General features: G+C 49.1%; 1 protein-coding gene across 2 annotated transcripts in view; it reads left to right on the plus strand.

Annotated features, from left to right (window-relative positions):
* Positions 1-17217, plus strand: part of COL27A1 (collagen type XXVII alpha 1 chain) — a 149728-nt gene that overhangs the window by 87936 nt on the left and 44575 nt on the right. For both annotated transcript variants that reach the window (XM_074556062.1, XM_005490550.4), the window contains 9 exons: positions 1115-1168; positions 1936-1989; positions 5024-5077; positions 12268-12321; positions 12675-12719; positions 12837-12881; positions 13095-13148; positions 13854-13907; positions 16102-16155. In XM_074556062.1, coding sequence (XP_074412163.1) covers positions 1115-1168; positions 1936-1989; positions 5024-5077; positions 12268-12321; positions 12675-12719; positions 12837-12881; positions 13095-13148; positions 13854-13907; positions 16102-16155 — 468 coding nt within the window. The remainder of the gene's footprint in view (positions 1-1114; positions 1169-1935; positions 1990-5023; positions 5078-12267; positions 12322-12674; positions 12720-12836; positions 12882-13094; positions 13149-13853; positions 13908-16101; positions 16156-17217) is intronic.

Consider the following 17217-nt stretch of genomic DNA (forward strand, 5'->3'; position numbering starts at 1 on the left):
AATACACATTTAATAAAATCCATCCATTCAGGGAGAAAAAAAATCTGTACATTGGTTTACAAGGGCCAACTGGTGACAACACAAACTCTGGGGTTTGTTTTTAATAAGCTCCTTAGGGCCCAGAAAATATTTCCCCTTACACTTTGTGCTGTTGGAAGGTAGGTCAGATTTTGGGCGTAAACTAATTGGCAGCATTTGCTAATTCCTCCTTCCTCATCCCCCTGAGGATGAGGAACCTAACACACCTAATTCCCAGTGCACCCCTGGGGCTGCAGGGAGACTACAGACAGTTGTGTGGGAATTGCCACCATCTCCCCAAGGAGCTGTTGATGTCCCATCACTAAAGCCACACCTTTGTGTCACCTCACATCAGCAGGGTGTGGTGGTGCTGGTGGGGCTTGACCCTCTTGTCTCCTACCTTTGGTTCAAGGATGTGTTCATGGAAAGAGAAATGGTCTGCATGAAGGGATAAGGAAGACTTTAGCAATGAATAAGTGATGTTTTGGTACATCAAGTTCTTTAACTGCTTGTTTTAGAAGGGATCCTATCTTTGAGGTGGGCTGGGGAGTCATCCAGGCCTGAGCCCCTCATAAATCAGACCTTCAGGTCATTGCTGCTGGCACTGTGGTCTCAGTAAGAGCCACAGCACAGGGAGGTCCCCAAAACACCCAGTCTCCTCTGCAAGCACCAGGCAGCATCTCTGGTTTTTTCCAGCTGGATTCCCTGTTCTCAGCAGGGCCTTGTGACAACAGGCTTCAAACCCATGGCTCTGAAAATGCCAGCATGTGTAGGGATTATGGAACTGCAGAACAGACATGTCCTTGGGTGGGCAGGGCTGGAGATTTACTTGGGTTCAGCACTAGCGCTGTTTGGAATTGAAGGTGATGTGCCTGTTTCCTTCATACCTTGGTGCTTTTGATGGCAAGAGTAAAGTCTCCTCTCTCAGGATTACTTAATTCCTGCAATTCTTCTATTACTCTGATGAGATGGATGGAAAGAGAGCAATACTGGAGGCATTTCTGGTAGAAAGCTGATGGCATAGACATGAAATAAAACAAGTGGATTGTTTTAGTTGTTTCATTGCTCTAGATAACTCTCCCTGTGTCTTTCCTAGGGTGACCGTGGCCCAGTGGGACCCCCAGGCCCTCCAGGAGTCAAGGGGTCGATGGTAAGGAGTAAGTCTGCATCCTCTCACTCTTGCTGCCCCCTCTCTGTCTGTCCTAGCCAAGGGTGCAGCTTCTCTCTGTCTTTGAGTTTCATGGCAACAGCTGCAATTTCCTCCCCTGTCTGTGGGAAAGGGAATGGGCATTTGAGTGGATATTGAGGTGTAGCCTCTCCCCAGCAGCTGAGTCCAGCAGTTTTCCCTTCACTGGGGTTTGAGGTGTTTTTTGTGGCTCCATCAGCTGAGGACCTGCTGTGTCAAACGGGGACAACCAGGAGCTGAAGGGCTGCCTGTTCCCAACCATCCTGGCTCTAGAACAGACAGTGCCCACCAACAGGGATCTGTCCAAACTGACCAGGGCAGCTGGAAATGCTTGGGCAGCACAGTCGCTGTGCTGTGCTCTGCCTTTTAGAGAACTACATTTAGGAATTTCACAGTGGGGACCTCAGCTGGATCTTGTCTTCTCTGACACTTGTTTCCTGCCTACTGTAGTACAAGACCCAAAGATATATTTTTGTATTAATTCAGGCCATTCTCTTCTGGGCTGTTCAGAAAATCTTGCTGCTGATATCACTGACTGGGTTGGAGCTGGGCTAGTGACAGCCTGGCCATTTCCTTCTGCCCCTGAGCAATTTTACCCTGACAAATATCAGCTCTGCCTGACCTTGCCAGCAGCCAACAATGCCATTTTTCCTGTCTTCCCACTGGGAGGAAGAAAGTCTGTGCAGATTGTGGACATTCACAGCAGGCATGTTGTTCTGCCTTCCTTTTAGGGGCACCCTGGCATGCCAGGAGGAGTGGGATTTCCTGGGATCCCTGGACCAACAGTAAGTAAAGGCCTTGTAACACCACATCCTGGGCATGCATGGGCTAAGCCAAGCAACTGTATTCCAGTTTATTTGAGTTTGATACAAACCAGAGATATGGGGAGAGGGATGGGACATGGAAAGAGACACAAAAAAACCACGGTGCTTACTTCAAAATTTTGTATTCCTAAGGAGGGATGCAAAAGTCACAGTCCAGCCTCAATCTTTTGGCAGGACACAAGCTCCCTAGTTCAAGGTGTTCTGTGCTGGGAATGGTTGGCAGTGTGCTGATATGTGATCTAGTGATGTATCACAGTGATTTATCATGGTGATTTATCACAGTGACCACGGCATGCAGCGTGACCATCCTGCCTGGTCAAAGCCCTGCTGGCATGAGAGGAGCAGCAGAGCAGCTCCCCCAGACAGCCCCTCCATCTGGGCAGGCTCATCTGGCACACTGCAGCTGTGGCTGGAGCATGCAATGGCCATGGAGGCAGATTTCAGCCTGGCTCCAGTTTCCCACAGATGTTCCTTAGATGTAGTTCAGGCTCTCCCAGCAGCACAAGAGCTGCTGGAGCCAACAAAAAGGCAGCCCTGGGTGGGTGCAGGGAATGAATTTTGCTCAGTGTGTGAATTCCCACAGTGCTGGAAACAGGGAGGAAGATCACAGCAGTGAAATGCTCAGAAGTGCCAAAGGTGTGGCCTCCAAATCAGGGTCAGCTGTGCCACTGCCAGGAGCTCCAGGATGCTCTGGGTGCACTGGCTGCAGGCAGCTGGGCACTGACTGTGCAGTCACAAGTGAGTGCAGGTGAGGAAAAGGGAAATTCTGAGCTCAAGCAGCACCTCAGGGTGGCCCATCTCTGCCTGGAGAGCAGCAGTGTGGCACCACCAGGTCCTTGCAATAAAAGCAGCACAATGCCACCCACAGCCCCCAGCTCTGAGCTGCTCTGTGGCCCCTCATGGCAGCACTTGCTGACAGAAGCCTAGAGGCAGCTGCATATCTATAGATGTCTCATTTTTAACAATCCCCATCATTAGTTGCCACATTATTTGGGGACAGCTGGAGCATTCATTGGGCTCCCTCCTGCTCCAGGCCTGTGAGCACCCATGGCCAGGGCTGTTTCTGCCCTGAGCACCATCCCATGCACCACTAAATGTACCTTCAAGTGAAGCCAAATTTTGTCTGTCTCCACTGGGGCATAACAATAGAAAGAGCTGAGGCATCAGATGTAGGTGGAGATACTAAAACCTCTCAGCAAAGCTCTGGGAGCTGAGGCCATCCCCCGGTCCTTCTGCTTCCTTCAGTTCCCTCTTCTCCTGCAGGCAAATAACAATTTCGTCCAAGCAAAATGTTTGCTCCACAAATGCATTTTAAAAAGTCATAATTCAATAAGCCAAACTTCCCCACAGAGCCAGTAAATCAAATAATCTCCTAATATCAAATCCCCACTCATTAACTCCAGCTGTTTTTCCACCAAACATTCCTTACTTGCCTTTCAAGCCAGACCTGAGGCATGCAGTTGTTGTTTGTCTTAAACTGTTAAAATCTTTGAATGAGCCTTAGCAGTGATGGCTGATTAATTCAACAAATGACTGGAAATGGGGAGCAAAGTCAATGGTAGGAAACTTTGCCCTTTGCTGGTTTCAGCTTCCTGAGGTTTGTGAATTCTTTTTCCTCTTCTTACTCACCATTATGGTGCATCTTTTCTGTTTATATACAGTTTTGGAAATAATGTGTATATATGGGAATATTAAAGGTCACTTATCTCATCCTAAACAGTTCATTGGAATTCCAGCAGAGTATGTAGCTATTCCCTCAACATTTGCCATCACAATGAATGTTTCTGTCCCTGTACTTTCATAAGCTGTTTGGGATAGGCTGAGACTTCCAGAGGAGATTCCAAATACCAGCTAAGGATTTCATTTCAGCACATGGTTCTCATAAAAATCTCTATAAAACAGGCCTCTGACACATGCACTGCCTGTGCCAGTCACCACTGTCCTCACTACCCAAACTGAGATGTTCTGTGATCACTAACACAGTTACACTCAACTGCCTTTTCCATCCTCAGTGAGAACAGCTCAGCATTTGTATCCTGAACTTACACACCATGCACAAAAGCAGAATCCTCATAAATGGCAGTTGTAGGAGCAGTAGGAAGATCACAGTCCAATTCTGTTCTGATCTGTGGTGGAATTTGCAGGGTTGACAGTTGGTGAAAGCTATTAACATGTAAAAGCCAAATTTGATGTGGAATGTTTGAGAGCAGGGAGTGAATGTGTCATTTTGAGGTTTTCTTTTCTGACAGCAGAAAGGCACTAACTTTAATATCAGGTTTAAAAGCTGTGATACAGAACTAAATACTGTTAAATAAATATATCCTTTAATTTTTTACTCTGATAAATATTCTAGCAGGGAAAAAAAACCTGGCTTTCTGCATTTTCTGTATGCACATTAATGAATCATGTGTGTACAAATCCAGATTAAAAGAAAACCTGAAATCCTTCTGTAATTGTAAGAACAGGATCATCCACAACACCAACAGTCGCATTAAATTAGTATCTATCTGCCAGTATCAATATTTATGCACCATTAACAAGGCAACAGTTACTTAAAGATAAAGTCAGTATTTGGCTGAAAAGATAAATCTTGGATACCCAAGATGAGGTGTCTGATTTAGTATTTGGACATCAGATCCTGGTTATTATTATTATTTTTGAACAGATGCTGAGAAACAGCTGCTTTTAATAGATTCAGAGAGGATTCTGGATGTTCAACTTCTCTTCACATCACACCACTGACACAGATAACAGCCTGCAGGTCATTAAGCATGCAAACCTCAGCCAGGATCTTTGGCCTAAATGTTCACAATCCAAAGACAAAAAAAAAAAAAGCCATTTATAGGCAAGTGAAAATGGTGATGTTTTTAGCAAGTGTTTAATGAACCAATCTGCTGGTCAAGGGTCTGATCTGAGGCCCCTGCAGATCACATAGGGATGTAGGGTCCTACCAAAGCTGCTGCCTTCCTCATTTTGTGTCCTTTTCCCCTTGCAGGGTCCAGCAGGAGCCCGGGGTGCACCAGGGGTCCGAGGGATGAAGGGTCGCAGGGTAAGCACTGAGCTTTCATCACTCTCCTCTTCCACACTTTGGAAGAATAATCTCCTAAATGTGGTTTGGTCTGGGGCTGTGAAGATGAGCAGAAGTTGGGCAGCACCTCCACAGACACATTTCTGCTGCTCATAAAGGTCCTTGAACAAATCTTACCAGGGAAGTGGGTGCAAAGGATGTGTAAGGGCAGAGGTGCCCAGAGTAGAGGTTATCATAAAGTGATCCAGACTGTCTTTTCCAACTGCCTACCATGTCAAAACACAGTTTATGAATGCTTCTGGTGGGGATGATGATGATTTAGTTGTCTGAAATTGTGGGAAAGGATGCAGGTAGAAAAGCAGAAAAGGTGCCTTTGTTGCTGTGGGAGAAAAAGTAGCTGAGATATGAAGTGTTGTGATATAACCAGAGGCAGATGAAGGAGGAAATCTTATGTCATGGCATAGAATTGAGAGGCAAGGCTGACAGAAATAGAGCTGGGCTGTTCTACCCATGTGTTCCCCTGCAGTCCCACAGGACTGACATCTCTGGCAGGGCTCAACAGGCTTGTGAGGAAGGTGTGCCTTGCATTGTCAGTAGATCAAATTATAAACATGTCCTGTGCCTTTCTAAGGACTTTTCCAGCCCTGATTTGATGTGCACACCTCAACAGTACCACCCTGTGAGCACAGGTGACTGTTCACCCAGCCCCAGCCTCCCTGGCACCCCTGGCAGGGCTGAGTTCCCATTTCCCTCCATAAAGAGCTCAGACACCCACAGTCAGTTCCTGTGTGGCTCTCCCTGCTCTGTCTGGGTGACAGCTGACAGGACAGTGACCTCCACACCTGCCAAAGCTGCTTGTTTTCCTGCCTGTGACATCCAGCCCCCGTCCCACTGAGCTCCTCAGTCTTTCTTCTCCAGTTGGATATTTATTGCAGCAGCATCCCTGCTTTGAGTTGTTTTTCCTTGTCCAGCTGCTTTACAAAGTATTAATAGCCAGCACACATGAGTTCTGCTGAAGGCCCCAACAACAACATATTTTGCATTTCTCCCTCCAAGGATCTGTTTCCTTGTTTCATTTTCAAAGGCACACACTGGAGTAAACTATACATTTACCTACTCCCACTCTCTGCTTCTCCTGCAACTTCTGCTTGGGGGATTCAGGACAGCCAACAACTTTGTGTTTCCCTATGCCAGAGTGAATGTTTTCTTCAAATAGCTGGGACCAGCAAAAGAAAATGGAATAACCAACTAGGAAGCTTTGTAACCACGGAGTTATGTACCCTGGAACTGCTGTAAACTTTAAAATCACATCTAGAAGGATGCCAGTAGCATCCAAGCTTGACAGATGTTTATCAGGGTTCATCTTTTAAGAGAAAGCTCCCATTCCTCTGTGCTCCTTGGTGGGAAGGCCCATGGAGTTCCCTGCCCAGGTCACTTGCAAAGGGAGTGTGGTTCCTCTGTTCTGCCCAGCAGGGTTAACTGGGCTCTCTGGGACATCCATGATCATGTTGGGTGAGAAACTGGGGGTGTTCCTTCATGGCAGGCTCTGAATGGATGGTGGAAAATACCCCAAGGTAAAACTGCAGCTCAGGGCTGAGCAGGAAACACCTTCTGATGGATCCAGGCTGAACAGAAAACACCTTTGATGTGAGGGCTTTGGGAGAGGTGGGTCCTCTCAGGGGATCAGGTGCTTTTGCCAGTGCCTTTAATGTTTGCAGTGATAGAGAAGGAGTCCAGGAACTGCCTCCTCCCAGCTGCCAGCCAGGGGTCCATCCCCATCCCCATCCCTGTCCTTCTCCTTCCAGCAGGCACAGGTGCTGCAGTGTCTGGCCCTTGGGTTGTCCAAAGTTCCCTCACATAAACCTTCTTCAGCCTCTGACATCCATGCTGGCCACCAGTCCCCAGCCCACAAGGACAGCTGGATTCAGCTCCCAGGACAGGAGTTTGCCTGGTGTCAAACCCTCCAGAGAAATCCTGTGGGCCATCAGCTGCCACCAGCACTGTCCATGCTCAGAATGGCACATCCTGCAGCACAGACCTTCAGCTGCATGGCCTGGCTTTACATTTCCTCTCCAGATGTTGAGTCCAGCAGGTGCTGTGCCACTCCCTCCCTCTGGAGATGCCTCCACAGACCTCAGAGTGCATCCCAGCCCTGCAAACAGGAATGCAGCAGTGGCTGTACCTGACAGGCTGCAGTGCCTGCAAAAATCACCTCAGCGTGTGCAGAGCACTCACGCAGAAAGGAGGCAGTGCCTGGGGAAAGGCAGCATTGAGGAATTGGTCTTGCCCTAAGGACACCAGTATTGGAGAGGGGTAAAACTCTGCCTGAAGCTCGACCAGCAAGGGCTGACCTCTGGATCTGCTGCTGGTGCTCCTGCTCTCAGCTCCCCTTGCTGGGCTGGGCTCTGGTGGAGATCTGGTGGTGTTTGAGCACTGCAGTGATTTCATCCATGCAGAATTTGTGAGGCACAGAGATGCACTTTCTGAGATCCCCAGCAGGAAGGATAAACCTGGGCTTTTCTGTGGAATTCTGCAGATTTTAGTGGATCTGATGTAGGGAAGTCAGTATTGGAAGAACCAGCAGATCACCTGCCTGGAGGATTTCTGGTTCAAATCTCCCTCATTCACATTTTCCTTCTCTTCCTACTCTCAGAAGATATTCCAGGCACACAGCATCCTGTGTTTGCTTACTTGCTCCTGTGATTCCAGCTCTTGCTTTACTCAGGACGGGGATTACTCCAGCTCTAATTTCAGACATTACCCTCTGTCTATCCCAGCTCACAGAAGGGATGTAATTCAATTCAGAGTGGAAACATGAATACAGCCCCTGCCAGATGTTTGTGGATTCCATGAGCTCTGTTTGTGGATGCTTCATTAAAGTTATTCTGCTTTTGAAGGAAACATAAATAGCAAATATGGTTTTGATTGTTAAGAACAATGGAGACTTTTTGGGGTCTGCATTTATGTTGTGATAGCTTTTATAGTGTCAAGATATGTATATTGTAGAAAGAAAAGCTTTTTAGAAATTGCAACCTTCTTTTTAGTCCTGACAGAGCTATTGTTCCTTCACAAGTCTTTGTTTATTCCACCAAACTGATATTGAACAATCTTCCTCAAATGTTATTTCCTTTCTAGTCTTCCCTAATGAGAAACTTAGATATTTGAGCCCAGGCTCATTTCCCTTCATCTGTACTCAGTGTAGCACTTGGACATGTGCTTAACATCCAGCTAGTGACAGCTATGTATTAAGCTATGCTTAAACCTAATTATTTAACCAAATCAAGGTTTAAATGTGGAGGCAGTTGGTCCAGCGAGCCCCTTGTCCTATGTCACTTAAATCCTAAAACCCATTCCTGCTCCTCACAGCAGGAAAATGTGTGGTCTCCTAAGGATAATATCATCAAAAAGACTGGGAGTCTCTATGAAAGGCTGAATATCAACCAGAGCCATGATTTTGTAACCCACATTCCAAAGCTGCACCTGAAATCCTGCTGTAAATTGCCTTTCCCTGCCCTGTTCTCCTGGCCAAGGTGCCTGCCAATATTTCTAGAATTTTATCCTCTCGCTGCTGGGTTCTGGCTCAGGTGATACAGGGGAGTTTTCAAATCTCAAAGCTCATTTCTCTTTTCCACTGTGCCATTCATTCATCCACTCCTGTAAGTCCAAGATAAGGGGAGCACACCTGCACTCCAGGCCCTTTGCTGCCACATGGACCCAGTGATCTCCAGCATCACCAACTGCAGGAATTTATAAATGCCAGGTGTTTGTAAAGTGGTGTTATCTAAGCAAACCTGAAAATATTTGCCTTTCCAAGCCCAGCTGAGTTGTTGTTCATGGAGAAGTGGAGATTATTGTTCTGCTTCCAGGGATCTTTCTGCTTGACTGAGAAAGCCTTAGAAGTGTTTGAGGAAAAGCTCTTTTCCAGATCCATGGCCAGGGATGTCTCCCTTTGGCTTCACTCAAGGCATCTGCTTGCTTTTTTGTTTGGCCAGGCTGTGATAGCAAAATATCAATATTTGGATAACTGGGTAAGGAAGGAGCTCTGGGTTTCTGGAAAGGAGCTACTGCCTGCTGCTTCATGCTGCTGTAGAGAGGCTGCTCACTGTCTGTCTGAGCTCTGAGAAGGGGTTTAACTGCAGGAAATGCAGCACTGCTCTGCAGAAACACCTTGCTGAGTTCTGCAGGAGCACTGTGTGCTTCAGCAGCAGATATATCCCTATTGCCTCACCTGGCCAAAGGCTGGAGCTGGGTTCCCCTGCCTCCCTTTGTGAGCTGTCACCTCCAGCCACTGTGGGAGCCCCCTGTTTAGCCTGGGATTTCTGATAGCGCTGCTTGGTGTGGCTCAGCACAGGGAAATGCTGAAATGCTGTCGTGGTCTGCACTGAGGGTCCCAGGGGAGCCCAGGGGCTGTGCTCAGCCCAGCTGCCAGGCCTGCAGGGGAAGGCACCTTGAGGTCCTTTCAGGAGCCTTGAGGCTCTTGGCTCTGGGATGCTCCCTGGAGAGCTGCCAGGACCTCACTCTCTTATCTCTAACCAGTGTTGTCAGTAAAAGAGAGTTTTAAAAATTTAGCTAATTGACCAAATGTAGCTTTTCCTGACAGGGCGGATTAGGGGAAGCCTTTATCCCAGGTTTCGGCCCAGAAGGCTGGAGAAGATGAAACTTGCCACATGCATTTGAGAATAGAGTGTCACTTTCTCCTTCTTCAGGTCAGATGCCAATGGGATGTGCTGTGGTGGGATGAGGCAGGTGACTGCTGAGGTGGGAGATTGCCCTGGCAGATCCTGCCATGCTGTGACAGGGCTCTGCTGGAAGAGATGAGGATGCTGTAAAAACCTCCCCAGCCAGCCCTGGTGAGAGCCACAGCCACCACTGAGGGCACCCAACAAACCCCACCAGGCTCAGAGCAGCACCTGCACTGGCAAAGGGCTGGACAGGGCAGGACAGGCTACAGAAGATGGGGCTGGAGGGCCCAGACTCATTCCAGTTCCCTTCCCACTCTAACCTGGGTCATCACTGTAATTTCCATGTCCCACTTGCTTCCTGTTCCCTCTTCCAGACCTGAGCTAAGGAATCTTTGCCCTCTGCACATCCTCCCCCTGCTTCTCTAGCAGCTCACCACATCCTCTCAGACAGTAGAGATGTAATTGCACAAAATATCCAAGTGGCTGCTCAAAGAAGAGAGGAACAGTTTGCTATCCAGAGAGAATGAGCATTTGTTTGTTGAGGGTGCTTTGCCAGAGTGCCAACACCACACCCATGCTGCCACCTCCCTCCCCAGTGCAGGTCTGGGTGTTTGCTGGGTGTCCCATCACCCCAGGCAGCCCCAAGCTGCCTCCAGGCCCTGCTCCTCCACCACCCCACAGTAGCAGGGCTGTCTGACTCCAGCTGTCATTTACCCAGCTTTTAAGTGACCTTCTGGTCTTTGTCATTGTGCTTTGAGGTTTATAGGGACATGGGTTAATAAAACTTTTGGTCTTTACTCCTCTCTGATCTAGGGGCCAGCATCAGCCACAGCACTTGGGGTGCTGGGCTGGTGAGAGGTGCTGTGACATTTGTGCAGCACAGCCCCAGCTGTGAAACACCCCTTTGGTTGTGGGGGTCCCATCTGGGGCACAGCCCTCTGTCTGCCTGTCTGTCTGTCTGTCCTGGAGGCCAGGCTGAGCACTCTTCAGAGCTGTGCCATTACTGGCAGTGCAATACAGGCTCTTGGTTATTCAGTCTCTGCTCCTCTGAGCAGCACAGGGCTTTGCCAAGCTCAGTAGGAGTTTTTGCATTATTTTATATTGACAATGTTTGTCTGCTGTAATAATTTGGCTGGGGTTCCTATACATTTCTGCTGTACACTGCTTTTCTTTGTGAGTCTCTCTCTTTGCCTGTCATCCTGGAGTTGCTTTTCTAACACACTGGCTCCCTAGCCCTGTTATTACTTTTGGCACTGCCTTTGCATCCCGATTAAGCACATTGGCTCCTGTTTTCCCTGTCTGCATTGGCCAGCTCTCAGAATTCCTCTTACCACTACGTCCTAGCACTGCTCTGTGCTTATATTTATTATTTATATTGCAGTAGTGCCTAAGAGTCCTAACTGAGCTCATGAACTGATTATGAACATGATGTCTGTTCATAGAATCTCTTCTTACACCCTTTTTTAACTCTTATTTTCTTTCACTATGGCTCTTTATTCTCTGTCTGTGTGACACACTGGTCTCTGAGGGTCAAATGGTGCAGAAGGTTGTGTGCTCAGCTTTCCTGAAATAAGCTTGAAAGATAGATGGTCTTTAAAGTCTCTTTCAACCCAAACCATTTTTCTGTGATTCTCTGATCATATCCTTACCCTCTTCCCAGAGCTCTCCTCATTGGAACCCTTTAAAAGGACAAGGATGCCCTTTCCTCAGTATTGCCCAAGCTGTACCATGAATTGTTTGTTTAATTTTAGCTACTCACACCTGCTCATCTGCTGCAGGGTGTGTGTCCCACACACCTCCTGAGGCCCCTGTGCCCATCTCACACTCACACACCCAGGAGCACAGGCCAGGCATGGCACCAGACCCTCCCCACCTCCATATCCATGAGCACCTGCCTGGTCCTTAACAGCAGCCAGATCTTTAAATATCACTCAGCTGTAGCTGAGGGCTTGGAATTCAGCTTCCAGCAAATACATCTTTCTCTTTGGGAGGAATTTGGGAGGAATTTTCACACCCAATGTGAAGGTACTGCACAGTGGGGTTGTGTACCTCTATACCACCACTGTGACCATGTGACAGTGTGGTGTGGCAAGGGTTAAGGGCAAAGGTGTTGGAAAAGCAAGGTTTCTAGTAAGGAAAAGGTTTGGTGTCAATAATGCTGGAACTGCAAGTTTGTGCACTGCAAAACTGCTGTCATGTAACCATTGTCTGAAAATAAGGTTGTTCCTGGCTTGCTTTTCTCCCCTGGCTTGGGTTAGTGGTTGGTAGTTGGTTTAACAGGAATAAAAAGTGCTGTATGCTGGTAACAGTGAGGCAACAAAAACACAGAAAGAGGCAACAAAAGACAGAATGAATCCTTTTAGTCATGGGCTCTGAGCTGCTGTGCTCAACCCAAGCAGGTACAAGTTGGCTAAGCCAGGATTGATCTCATGGGTTGTCCTGGTGGCCAAGGCTAAAGTGACAGCTGGATTTTCCAGTGAGCCATATCCTCTGTGTTCTTATTTCTGCCTCTCTTTTGCCTCCTCCTAGGGTGCCAGAGGGCCTGATGGCCCCGTGGGCGAGCCAGGGCCGCGAGGTGCCAAGGTGAGTGCCAAGGCTGCTCCCAGCCCTGCTGTGAGTGGTCTGGGCAGGATCAAGGCCACATCCTCCCCCAGGAACAGGGACGTTCAATTGCTCCATAAGGATCAACCTGCAGGGATGAGTCTCTTACAACCAGAGTGAAATCTATCCAGCATAGGCATCAGGGCCTTTACCCACATTCCCAGCTGGCTGGGTGTTCCTTGGGGCATTATCCCAGGTAATTGGCCTCTCAAAAGCTGCGGGGAGCTGGAAGGGAAACTTGATGCATAAAAATGCAATAGCAGATGGGCTGGGGCAGAAGAGCATCACCAACAGCTCGTGCTCCTGCTGGATGTTTTTGTCTCTTTGTTTTGCAGGGCCGAGCAGGGGAGCCAGGCAGGGTGGGCCCAGATGGGCTGCAGGTATGTCCTGTGTGAGAGCCACAGCTGCCAGCCCTGGGCACAGCCACGTGTCCTCAGAGCACCACACGTGTGCCAGCACATCCCCAGGTGATAACTGCTGTAACTGTGTGTTCACAGGGCAAGATGGGGGACACTGGGGAGACTGGAGCACGCGGCTTCCCAGTAAGTGTCCATCCCTTCTGCTTCCTTTCACAGCCTCAAGTCCTTAAGTTTTGAGTCCTGGTCCAGGTGGAAGAATCTGGACCCTATCTCACACTTGCAGGGCCACCTCTCCCCTCCTGTCACTGGAGCACTTTTGAAGTGCACATTTCTGCCATGAGATGTGAAGGATTGCTGCTGGGTAGGAGCTGACCCTGGTGTTTTTAATTTTTCTAGGGTATCCAAGGACCTTCTGGACCTCCAGGAGCAAAAGGGGCTCCAGGAGACCCGGCAAGTGTCTTATCACTCTCTCTCTATCTGTCTTTCCTTGCACACAGAGACACCTCATTTCCTTCTCTGTCTCTTCCCACCACTTATCCCATCCCCAGCTTCTCTGTCCTTGCCAACTCCAGCATGGTCAGAGATGGGAAAGACTTGGCTAGAGTCATAGGAGCCAGAAGGAAAGACAAGATCAGACCCCTGGAAAGCCAAAGGGAGCATGGATCTAGCAGGGAGAGTGTAGGATCCAGCCTGGGGTGAGTTTTGGAAGGGAAGGTAGGAAAGAAGGGCAAGGTTGGGTCTGGGACAGGGTCAGATGTAACAGGAGGAGTTGGAGTGGAAGCAGGAGCAGGAGGGAGGCTGATGGTGACAGAGCTGAGCCCACGGCTTTGGGGGAGTCACTGGGGACAGACAGAGCTCGAGGAGGGCCAGCAGTGCTGGACTGGGAAGGGAGAGAGTAAACCAGACACTTTCAGATTAGCCACTGCAGTTGTTTCAGATGGGAGCCAGGAAGAGGAAGGTCTTCTGAGCTCTTTGCCTGTTAATGTGCCTCAGCACACCCACTGCTGGCCTCTGCATCCCTCTAGCCAAATCTTGCACAGAACTCTTCTGAGATGTGGGAGGGACCTGGAGTTTTACCTTACAGACCATGGAAGTGATAGCCCTTCAGAAACGAAAACATTTGTGTGAAAAGAGCCTTGTGTCTCTATTTTGCAGGGTCCCCAAGGACCACAGGGGCCACCCGGGCCTTTGGGAGAAATGGGGCAGAAGGTAGGTGTGAGCTTCGTTTGCTTTCCCCTTCCCTCAGGAGTGCAGGACTGAGGGAGCCGTGACCATCCAGGGGAACTTCCCTTCACACCTACAGTGTGGAATGAGCAGGAAGGATTTCCCTGAAGTCTGACACTCAGCTTCCAAAACAAACAGTGAAAATCAGGAATTTGGGCACCCTTTCCACCACAGGCCACAGACACCCAGCTGCTGGAAGTGCAGACCCATCTTCCCAACAGAAGATGCATTTCAAAGGTGACCTCGGCAGGGACTAACTTTGTGCACCAAGGTGCAGAGCCAGGGAGCCAATACAAGCACAAATCAGACCGAGTGCCAGTCCTTCCCTCTCCCTGGTGCTGTTGCTGACACACCCAGGTTTGCCCAGATGGCCAAGGCAGCCCAGCAGGAAGCTCAGAGACGCCTTTGCTGCTGCTGGGCTGGGGTTGCCATGAAGCACTGACACAAACACACCAAAACCAACCAGCAGCTGCCAAACACTGCCCCAAAGGAGTGCAGGGGATGCCTCCATGGTTTCCCCCAACTGCCCTGCACTTTTGGCTTTATTTTACTCCTCTTAAAATATTACAGTCTTGGCTCTTTTATCACGTGTGCCAGTGCCCCTTGCACAGCTCCTTTCTGTAGGTCCTGAGCTGTAACACAGACATGAAGGTGGCTTTGAATGCAGTCTATGCAAAGTGTGTGAGTCATGAAAGTTTCCATTCTCATGGCTGCTGGACTGGATGGAGCGAGCTCTCAGCATGGTAAACCACACTGGGGAGCTGGAAAGCTGCTCTGAGCCACTCTGGATGCTGCCAACCAAGAAAGTACAGACCTTCATTCAAATCTGTAACTCTTCCAGGAGCCTTTCTCTGCACTGGCACCTCTGGAGAAACCAAAGCAGGATTTTTGCTTTCATTGGAGCTTGAATTTTCTCATTGCGTGACACGAGCATTTGTTCACAAACCCAACACACACCCTGCTCCCTCCTCTGCTTGAATCCACTCAGCAAGCCAGGAACTGGCTTTATTCCCTGGGTAGCTCCCTTGACTATGTGCTCTTTTTTCCTTTATTCCCAACTGTAAAGAGAAGGGAGATTGTTGTCTGGAATGCAAATATCATAAGTAAATAAACCACTCAAATCCTTTAAAGAGAAGCTTTACTGTCCCATCTTTGGGCTGGTTTCACAGACTCTCATTCCCCACGCTTCTCAGAGGTAGGAGCAAATGTACAAAGATGAAAGCTCCCAATAGATCTTGGTACTAAAGATAGTGAATGACTGTGACCCCACTGTCAGGGGCTGCACATGGAGCTGGACTCAGTGAGAACAGTTTGCAAGGTCATTCTCACATCTTCCATCTTTCTGTCTTAATTCCTATTTTTTTCCAGGTCAAGCACTCATTTTTGGGTCTGAGGGATGCCAAACCCCTCTACCAGAGTCTGTGCTGACATGAGAGGGAGAAACTTTCTCTCAGCCAGTCCAGCCTGGGCTGTGGGTTTCTGATCTGAGCCCAGGTGTTGGCCTTTGGATATTTTCTGGCCCTGTACAACCAGAGACAGCTTGCTGATGGATGTCAAGGCTAATCTGGCCAAAATTTGTGCTGGAGGGCTCAGTGTCACCTTGCTGTCCTCAGCTCCCATTAGCAGCAGCACCATGGTGCCCCTGCCTCTCTGGGAATGTGGGCAAAGCCCAGCTGGGAGATGTGGGGCAGCTTTCCCCTCATCAGGAGGAGCCTGTTGGAGCAGAGCATGTGCTCACACAGGTGGGAATGATGAGGTGGAGCTGCAGGGAGCAAGAACAAGAGCACAGCCAAACATTCCCGCTACCCCCTGCACCAGCCCAGCCTGCTGGACCCTTGCAAAGAGCTCCCAAATCCAGTTCTGGACCTTTTCCCTTCCATCCCAGCTGGTTCCAGTGCTGCTCCCTGCTGGGTTACTAACCTCAGGGAGCAGAGGGACTGCAAGGAGCAGAGAAAGGCTGGGGAGAGGGGAGGTGTGAGAGCTGCTCAGAGCCCTCCCAGGCACCAGGGGCCTCTTTGATGCTCTGGACCCCGAGCCAGCTCCAGGGAGGTAATTGCATTGCAACCAGGGCTTGGCTGTCCCAGGAGAGCTCTGCTAAAGTAGTTATGGCTTTGATCTTGCTTTCTGCTTTGTTACAATGGCTTTTTTCATTATCTTGTTGGGGTTTTTTTGTTCCCAGGGACCGCCAGGCTCAATGGGACAACCTGGTCTTGCAGGTGAACCTGGCATGAAGGTAAGAAAAACCCTGAGTGTGGCTTCTCTGTCAGACTGGGGAGATAAATGGTAATTTGTATTCCTGAGGGACTGAGTGACATTGTAGATTTATCCTCCAGCATATCCATATCTGCTGGATATCCCGGCATCCCAAAGCAGATAGTGCATTCAATAAAAGATACAGTTTAAAAAACCTAAAACTGGGTTAATTTTAGCCACTTTTACAAATTCCTGTGCCCCATCCTGAGGGAGAGGCTGTCAGTGCTGGGGAGGTGCCCCATCCCAAGGATCTTGTGCCTCAAGAGCTGTGAAGGGCCTGGGAAATGAAGCTCAGCTCTTTGCAGATCCCAAATCTCAATAGAGGAGGAGTCCTTGAGACCCAGAGATCCAGGCAGCCTCTAATTCAAAACCAGAAGGGTCTCAGGAAGGTCTCAGGCTTAAAAATACCCTCAGACAAGGTCCTGCCACAGTTTCCAAGGCTCAGCTCTCTGGGGACTGAGCTCCTCTGATGGTTAAGGGGGAAGGGTGCCCTGCTGCAGACCATGAATGCACCTTCTTGTCCACATAAAAGCCATCTCTTTGTTTGAGTAAAATCCCAGTGCTGGGCAGCTCAGAGGGGGTTTTATTTCATCCTAACCCACTTGCTCTGAACATTTGCTCGTGTGAGCAGAGCTTTTGAACAAACTCTATGTGGGGATTAAATGCAATTTCCTCTGTGCTGCTCTTCCCTCCCACCCCCCAGCCCATCCTTTGCCATGTTTTCCTTGGCAAATCTTCTGACACTTCACTGGAGCTACTGTGCCTTTGGCATCCTGAACTGCAGGAGTGTTTGAGCTCCAGTGCTCCTGGCTGGCCCTCCTTGGAGCAGGACATGATGATTTGCACAGACACCCCCTGACCTGCTGGGAAGCTCTGGAGTGAGAGTCCTGTCCTGCTCCTTCTCCAGGCTGGAAGGAGATGGACCAGGAGAGGTCTGTGCAGAGCAGTTTGCTGGGGGATGAGGTTTATGGATACCTCAAACCATTTTCCCCTTGAACTTATGGATATTTTGGTTATGGAATTTATGGTTTATGGATATCTC

This window comes from Zonotrichia albicollis, chromosome 21, assembly GCF_047830755.1.
Source record: "Zonotrichia albicollis isolate bZonAlb1 chromosome 21, bZonAlb1.hap1, whole genome shotgun sequence".
NCBI classification, from domain to species: domain Eukaryota; kingdom Metazoa; phylum Chordata; class Aves; order Passeriformes; family Passerellidae; genus Zonotrichia; species Zonotrichia albicollis.